Source organism: Calliphora vicina, chromosome 5, assembly GCF_958450345.1.
Source record: "Calliphora vicina chromosome 5, idCalVici1.1, whole genome shotgun sequence".
Taxonomy (NCBI): domain Eukaryota; kingdom Metazoa; phylum Arthropoda; class Insecta; order Diptera; family Calliphoridae; genus Calliphora; species Calliphora vicina.
In genome coordinates this window covers 109183378-109192715 of record NC_088784.1, presented here as the reverse complement: position 1 = coordinate 109192715, position 9338 = coordinate 109183378, and the positions used below count along the sequence as shown (strand labels likewise).

The window sequence follows — 9338 nt, the reverse complement described above, 5'->3', positions numbered from 1 at the left end:
ATGATTTTATTTTTATTATTTATACCTTTTTAACCTTAAAGCAATTAATAATTGTTTAACAAAAGCAATAACACACAAAAAATGTTTCAAAATAAATAATTCCTTATTGTTTTTATTTATACTAGTAGCCGGTGTTTAATTATTTTAAAGTCCGTAGTTGTTATAATTGTAATGCGTCAATTATTTATTCAATAAGGTTAATTAAAACAACAATAATTGCTAAACATTTTAGTGGAAATGCAATTAATTTATTTTTTATAGGTTTTTTTCTACAAATTGTCTAAATTTTTGAATAAAATAAAATGCATACGAAATTAACTACCGTATTTGTGGGGAAATATGCCTATTTAACACAAGTCAAAAATTTATTTCGATTTTCTGATCGTTCCTTTAACAACTATTTCTTAATAAAATTCATTCAACTTTTGTTGAACTTTTTTGTTAAAATCTTTTTGTTCTTGTTTTGTCTTTAATGATTTACAAAATGAATTGAAAAACATTTTCAAATGCTAATTAGTAACTGTTTTGAATTGTAGAACATTTGAATTTAACTGCCTGTTTTTACGATGTCGAAAGAAAATTGAGTCGAAAAAATTAAGGCGAATTTATACAAGGTGAAGTCAGTCAAACAGCTGATTACTTTTTTTTCGCTTTTCTGTTCTAATAGTTGTCAAAACTTGTTTTTACATTTAAATATCTACATATGCTAATCGTATTACCAAAATATTTATTTTTTACATAAATAAGTAAAGCCCTCACTATTCAATTATCTACACCAAATTAAGTTTTAATACATATTTGTTTAATTTTTAATTTTTGTTTTTTGACATTTGTTAAGTCAATCGTGGTTTTTGTAGAACTGCCACCACCTTGTATGAATTCGCCTTAAACAGAGTATTGCTTTTGCAGTACTAAATATTTCATATGTAGTTTGACAGCATTTCGCACGAAATTTTGAATAGAGTACTAAGCTTTAACCCCGATAAATTGGAAGTATATCGTTAAGAAAAACGATAACCAGAGATTGATAAAATGGGGGCAACTGTTCTTTGGCAAATTTTATTTGAGCAATACGGTTTTTTGGAAATGAGATGTTTTTCGAGGGACGATATCATCCAAGGTCCTGAGGCTAACAGTTCGAGAACTATTGGGTATATGACTTAAAAATGCTGGATTTACAATAGATGGCGTATCCTTTGAAAGCGGTTTTTAATAACATAATGACAACAAAGTTTTTTTGGTTCTTAATGTAGAATTATAGTATTTATTTTAAATGATAAAATTTGTATTTATTGAAATTGTATCTAAATTGATTGGAAATATTTTTCTATTTTTTTATTCTATAACAAAATTAATCAGGAATAAGCATGAATGTTATATTCGACTGTGCCGAATCTTGTACAGATTGCCCCAATCAATATGTGGCAATAAAATATTTTTCTGAGGGGTAGGGTCAATTTCGGCCTCGACACTGGTGGGCTAAATTAACAAGCTATTATTGGGACTTTGAGGCCCTATGCTCCTTATAGGAACAACAGGAACCAATATATATATATTATTGGGACTTGCCTGAACAACTCCAATTAAATGACATTAAATTCAAGATTTAATTTTTATTTTCCACTTATATTTTAGTTTTATCAAAGTCTGCCATAAATGGTGTCTTCTTTGGTGTTTTTTTTACACAAAAGTTAGTAAAATTTGTTAATAAACTTAAAAATATATTGGCGTAATTTCAAAAATCATTTCTACAGGGGCGATATTGTGTTCATTTTATTTTATTATAGTTTTTGTTTTGTTAAATTTGTTTATTGTTTACAAATGATTCAATCAATCCTTCACCCCAAATGTGTTTAACTAATAATTTATTACAACAATGAATAGTGAGTAACAGCAATAACAACAACAACATTTTATAATGGTAATAATATAATTTTTATTATTATTTAAACAAAATGTTGTAAATACAGTGAGTGATAATACAATGGAAACTTTTTTCAAACCAATATTCAATATTCCGTAATTTCAGTTATCAAAAACCTGAGCTTTTAATAAGTATTTTAAATAGTTAGTAAATATGGCTAAAGTCAAGATTTGCGAACATTTAAAAACCAAAATAAGAAACGATTTTAGTGCGGAATTTATAAATATTCAATTAACAAATTAGCAGTTCCAAAAATTGTTAACAAATTTCTTAGGAAAACACAATATTTAGGAACTAGTAAAGCTACTCCAAGTCTAGAGAAAGAGAGAAATTCACAAAAATTGGAAATTATTGGGTGTATGACTTAAAAATGTGGAATTATTTCAAAGTTTTAGCTTTTATTTTGAAACATTTGTGCAATATAAATTTATTCAAAGTATTGGCCATTGTTAGCTATGGCCTTTTTCCATCTTTCTGACAACGTATGTATTCCGCGCCAAAAGAACTGCTCATCTTTTGCGGATGAGCCAATTTCGAATAGAAACAAATAGTAGTCGGGCGCGGCACGGTCAGGACTATAAAGCGGGTGAGACACAATTTCTCAACCACTTCATTCTAAATAGTGTTACGAAATTGTACTTGAATTCAAATATAACGATTTTAAGGGCTGATTTAAAAGTAGCATAATGCTTTCAAATAACAGTGCTGTAATAGCAAACTGTAACATATCTGTGGGCATTATTAAATAAAAGCTTTCAGTTGACCATTGATCGTAAGTTGGCAACGCTGTATTCGAATTCGAATATTCAGTTAAAGAACATTGTAGAAATAGAGCTTTCTAGATGGTTATGCAGTGTTATAAATAGTGGCAGAGGTTGCAGTCGTGAGTGAGTTTATCAGAGACGCTTTTCGAATAAACATCAACTGAGTGCCTTAAAGTGTGTTGTGTTTTTCAAGTAAATTCGTGTATATTATAAATTGTGTCTGTATTTCTGAGAATTTATAAACGTGTATAAAAAAAAACATTGAGTGGCTATTTAATTCTGTTGTACATTTTAAAGAAATAAAGAGTTGTTACAATTTTCAAACTACTAAACGGCTTTTATTTGCAATCAAAAGTATCCGGTTTATTTAAAGGACATAAACTAACGTTTTATAGGGTTAAAACGTAACAATAGTTTTTAACAGGTATTGCATAATTTGGCCTATCGTTGTCATGATGGAATATTAAGGTTTCATGTCTCGACGAATATTCTTCAAACGAAGCAGTTGCGTTCGGTACAGCTTCCCTGTGATGGTCTGGTCAGATTTCAGCAGATCATAATAGATATGACCCTTTTGGTCCCATCAAATACAGATCATTACCTTAGAGCCATGGATATTTAGCTTTGGTTTCGCTTGGCCAGGCTTCACATACGATCTCTTACGCTTCGGATTATCGTAATAGCAAGTAATGATTCGGTGCATAAATGATTTTATTTTATAGCGTTCAATAATTTTTTCGGATATTTAAAATCGTCGTTCAAGTTCTCTCGGCATCAATTCGTATGGTATGCAATTTCCCTGCTTTTGGATGAATCCTGTTGCTTGCAAACCAATGATTTTGAAATATCTTGTTGTGTTTGAAAACAATCATTATGGAGTAATGCCTCCAATTTTGGTGTCCAAAATTTGTTGGAAACAATCTCTCGCTCGTTGAACCACAAGCTTTGGAGAGCAATCTGTGTGCTTCAGCGGCACTTTTTTCAAATCAAAGAAGTAAATCAAAACTTCCCACAAAATTCGACAAGTTCGAACCAAAAAAAACCTTGTTGTTATAATGTTATTAAAAACCGCTTTCAAAAGATACGCCATCTATTGTAAATCCAGCATTTTTAAGTCATACACCCAATAGTTCTCTGTTTGCCTCAGGATCTTGGATGATATCGTCCCGCGAAAAACATCTCATTTCCAAAAAACCGTATTGCTCAAATACAATTTGCCAAAGAACAGTTACCCCCATTTTATCAATCTCTCTTTTAATTTATCGGGGTTAAAGCTTAGTACTCTATTCAAAATTTCGTGCGAAATGCTGTCAAACTACATATGAAATATTTAGTACTGCAAAAGCAATACTCTGTTCAAGGCGAATTCATACAAGGTGGTGGCAGTTCTACAAAAACAACGATTGGTCTTAACAAATGTCAAAAAACAAAAATTAAAAATTAAACAAATATGTATTAAAACTTAATTTGGTGTAGATAATTGAATAGTGAGGGCTTTACTTATTTATGTAAAAAATAAATATTTTATTAATAAGCTTAGAATATGTAGATATTTAAATATTCAAAAAAGGTTTGACAATTGTTAGAACCAAAATGCGAAAAAAGTTATCAGCTGTTTGACTTACTCCATCTCGTATAAAATCGCCTTGACTCTGGTGTTATCTGGGAACCTTATTTTTCATCTACGAAATAACATAAGCAGCACTTCTTTCACACGTAATTAAAACCAACAGCTGATCATTTGTTGCATATAAAATTTTTCTCATGAAAAACCCATCATTTTTCGAAAATGTGAACAGAGTACTAGGCTTAAACTGTTAGAAATAGAAATGAACACTGTACTCTTTTTGGATGAGTCCAAATACAATTTAAGATAGAGATTCACTTCAAATCGATATCTATCCACCAGTCAGCGTTACCGTTGTGTAATTTCAAAAATTGAATTTTTCAAAAAAAAAAAAAATTATAATCTTTATTGTAGATCCGAAAATACGGACTCAAAATTATACCAAGAAGGAAGCTTTATCAGACGCGTTTATAAGGTAATGGCAAACTATGAGACGATTGATTATTTAATTGGTTGAAGGCATCGTCGCTGGGGAGCAGTAATAAAATATGTAAAACGGCTGACCAACATAATACTCAGGGCCAGACAATTTTTTTAAAAATGAAACCTAAGTTTCCATTGTTTTATCAATATCCATAATAGGGAATACTTTTTTTTCAGAATTTAATGAATTATGTTATTGTTTTTCGTTGCGAATATAAAAGTGAATAAAAATTTCTTAAGATTTTTTTTTTTTGGATTTTGAAAAGTTTCCATTGTATTGTCAACTACTGTATGTGTGTCGGAGTAAGTGAAAATACATATATATATATGTAGTTATGCGTCAGTAGTAACTTACTTAGTAGTTTTCTTGGAAGTATTATTTTGTTTACTAAAATTTTATTATATTTTAATTGAGTGCATAAAATTATAATGGAAAAATTGATACATCCAAAAGGTGTTTATGTAAAATTATAAAATATAATTTAAGAAAATTAATAACAATCAACGACTTGACGGACTTGTTGTTAAATAAATATGCAGTTGTTTGTTGTTACCAATCTACGTAAATCTTTTAGTCTGTTTGTCAGTAAGTCAGCCAGTCAGTCGAACGATCGGTCGATCGATCCATCGGTTAGCGAACTAAGTAAGTGAGTAAACTAGAGTCTACTTTGTATGAATATCTATCTGATTGTCTGTCTGTCGTTTTATCTGAATGTATGTAGATTTGTATCACTGGGTCGTAGAGATCACATTTAGCTGGATACGACAAAAAATAAATAAAATCACACAAACTACGTAACATTGTACTTCGTTGTTGTCGTTGTTGGTTTTTTTTTGTTCATACTACAATGACGTTTTACGAGTACTTCAAGTTGAAAAAAAAAATACTCACATCTCTAAACACAGGCAAGCTGAGCTAAATTGAGCTGAGCTGTACTGAAATGAGGCGAGCTTAAAGTTATTTTGGTTAAAGTGTGAGGCCAGCTCAATAATATAAAAGGTATAGTGGATTCACTACTGAAGTTAGTCGTTTGTCTACAGCTTTTAACTAAACATATCTAACTTGTCTTGGTTCAATATCAAACAAACTTGTAAGTGTTTTTTTTTTAAATTAAATATCAATTAAATAAACAATAATTAAAAAAAAAGATTTAACAAAAGTTTTGGTGTTTACAAAATCAAGAAAAAAAAATATTCAAAAATTTAAAAAAAATAATTGCTCCTGATAATATTGAAATATTAAATTAAAAAAACCAAAAGAAAAAATATTGAATATTGTAAATAAACGCGTTTTGTTGTAGTAGTACCAGTAGCAGCAGTGTGTCTCCATACTAACTAGTTTTATTGAATATTTATTGATTTAATGATTGTGCAATAAACTGTTGTTTATATTTATGTAGATATTTCATTATTATTTATTAATTTTGTGCTGGTTTTTGTTGTTGTCGTTACAGACCAAAAAAAAATGAAACTCGCCATTGTTGTTGTCGCCTTCATGGCCATCGCCGCTGTTTCAGCTGAAGAGAAATACACCACCAAATTCGATAACATCGATGTTGATGAAATTTTGAAATCAGATCGTTTGTTCACCAACTACTACAAATGTTTGATTGACGAAGGCAAATGCACTCCCGACGGTCGTGAATTGAAGAAAACTTTGCCCGATGCCCTCCAAACCGGCTGTGAAAAGTGCAGTGAGAAGCAACGTAACAATTCCGACAAAGTTGTCCGTTTCATCATTGACAACAAGCCCGAGGAATGGAAGGTCTTGCAAAAACTCTACGATCCCGAAAACGTATACTACAACAAATACAAGGATCAAGCTGCTGCCCGTGGCATCAAGATCTAAATCAAACAATTGTGATGTGAAAACAACAAAAAAAAACTTCTTTTAAAGTCAAAGTCGTCCTAAATACTCACTAGAACTATAACAAGTTTTGTGTAAATTGTTCAAAAAAAAAAAAAAAAACTTGTTACAAAGAAGGCTTTAAATTGAAATTTTTGTACATAAAATATTGTATTGTAAATTTTTTTAATTATTTGTTAATTGTAGTTACGCATTATGGACCCCATTTAAAAACTAAACACAAATTATATTATTTTTTTTGTAAAATACCAAAAGGATGCACATTTTAGTTTGTAGTTTTTTATTTGAAAGAAAAATTGAATAAAAATTCATTGGCTGTTACAAAAATATCTTAAAATATAAATCAAATTGTTTTTTTATTTATTTCATTTATGTTACTTAAAGTAATTACAGCTTTCATTCAAATTGAGCTTAATTCTTTAATTCATTCGTTCATTCCCGAATAACATTAACATTCATTCAAAGTCTTTTAATAAATGAATTCATATCAAAAATGATTACATTTTTGGTTAATTCAAATAAAATATGGACATTTTCCCAGTCCAGAACGCGACATTCTTACGCCTTCTGAACAATTTTGTCCAGTTTTTCGATTGCATATTTGTAGCAATTGGTCAATTCACAAGGTCTCTTATCATGTCATAATGTCATAATATTGTGTTGTCGTAACCAACCAGCAGAGACCTGCGCCGAACGCCTAAGAGACGGTTAAGCCGAGCCGCCGACTCGTGAATTATTAGTAAATTATGACAATATGACTAATAAGAGACCTTGTGAATTAACCATATGTTTATTGAAAAATAAATGTTTTTTCGATTAGTTGTTTCCGATATATGTATATATATAAGCAATAAGCATGGTATGCCGAACGAGACAAAAAATATAAATAGTTTTCGATTACCTCTAGAAAAATGCAAAAATCTGGGAATTGGAACATAATTTATTAAAGAAATTTTCTTTATTGTTTTATCATGTTTATAATACCGATTATTTCAGTAAATTCAACGAGCATTGTAAGTTGTTTGTCATAAATATTTTTCAAACAAAATATTTCGAAAGAAAAACAAAATGTATTAATAAAAACAATTACGACATACAACGATACAACGCTACGACACCGATTGTGAATTGGGTAATTATTTTATATAAAAGTCCTAAAACTCCTAAATTTTTTATTAAAATATAAGCTGTTGTCATGATCTTGATTTATGCCAAATACGCTTACGATCGCGAACGAGACACACTTTATTAGAAGCAGTTTTTTTTTAGTTAAATCGACTAAATTTTGATTTGAATTAAAATGTTTAATCACTTTATTAGAACAATAGCTGAGTACGGATACCAAACGCGACATTGGATCATTCAAAAAATCAAATGAAAAATTTACCTTTAATCGAGCTTTGACAGGCCTCTTTTCATTTGTTTGTACTTAAAAATGCGGGGTTTTTTCAAATGTTTAGCTTTTATTTTGCAACATTTATAGAATATAAAAGTATTCAAAGTATTGGCCATTGTTAGTTATGGCCTTTTGTCTAGTATTTACAATAACAGTACAAAAATGGAAATTAACCCTTAAGAGCACCTTGTGTCAAAATGACTGTGTTTTTCGTGATTTTAAAAGTTCAGGGTCATTTGGACCCCAAGTTCTATTAAGGGTTAATTTCCATTTTTGTACTGTTATTGTAAATACTAGACTTCATGTTATATTTTTGTCAAGTTTCATCAAAATCGACACAAAAATATACAACATCTCGATATCTTTCCAAGAGAAATTCCAAATATTGAAAAATTTTACCTTCACGATTTTAGGTTTAACGTTTTCCAATTGTAATAAAACTTTCAGAGAATATTTAAAATTATCTGGACTATAATATTCTGAATAGCTTTTACTTAAAATACATAACAGTATGGAAATAGAGCTCATTCGCCAAAAAATGGCCAAATAATTGTTTTTTCTCGAAAATTTCAAAATTTAAATCACAGGTACGGAAAAACTATAAGAGATATTTCATAATGTTTTCACATTTTTATTTCCTATTGTATTCTCAATAAATCCCAATGAGATGATCAACAAATTCTGAAATTTGTTTAACAAAATTTTTAAAAATTTGAAATTGGAGTTTTGAAACTGCCGTTAAAAATTTTTTATTTTTTTTGGTTATAAGTGCGAATAGGTTAACGGTATATACAAGTAACTATGGATATATTTTAAGTAAAAATTAGCTTATATTTTAATATTTCTCAAAATATGTTAATTTTGTTCCTACATTTCATGTTCTAGTTGCCTGAGACACGGTAATGGCCTGGCGAATTTTTAATAACTTTAACATTTTTTGACCAATTTCTGTTTTTTATGTCTCATTAGAACGACAATTACGTACACATTTCTATTATTTTAAATTAAATTGCAAAAGTAATTTTTTTTAATGGCAAAATATTTACAAAAACTGAAAAAAATTAATTTTTTCCCCTTGAAATGCATCTCAAAACTTCAGAGGGCTAAAATCAGGATGATTTTTTTACTAATGTTCACCAAACTGGGGGGTGAGAATGACCAAAATCCAACTTTCGTTTATTAAAGGCCACCCTATTGTGGCCGAGCGTTGTCATGATGGAATATAACGGTTTCATGTCTGGCCTCATATTCTGGGCGAATCAGTTGCATTCGGTACAGGTTCACTGTGATACAGAGCACTACCTTAGCGCCATGGATATTTGGCTTTGATGTCGAGT

At 29.7% G+C, this 9338-nt stretch overlaps 1 protein-coding gene across 1 annotated transcript; it reads left to right on the top strand.

Moving 5' to 3' along the window:
• The first annotated feature begins 5700 nt into the window (after positions 1-5700).
• EbpIII (Ejaculatory bulb protein III) lies at positions 5701-6953 on the top strand. The gene is made up of 2 exons (XM_065512191.1): positions 5701-5829; positions 6193-6953. The coding sequence occupies exon 2, from the start codon at positions 6204-6206 to the stop codon at positions 6585-6587; it is 384 nt and encodes a 127-aa protein (XP_065368263.1). The 5' UTR covers positions 5701-5829; positions 6193-6203; the 3' UTR covers positions 6588-6953.
• The last annotated feature ends 2385 nt before the right edge of the window (positions 6954-9338 follow it).

Excerpts from the sequence above, each read along its gene's own strand:
- EbpIII (XM_065512191.1), top strand. The coding sequence starts at position 6,204 with ATGAAACTCGCCATTGTTGTTGTCGCCTTCATGGCCATCGCCGCTGTT.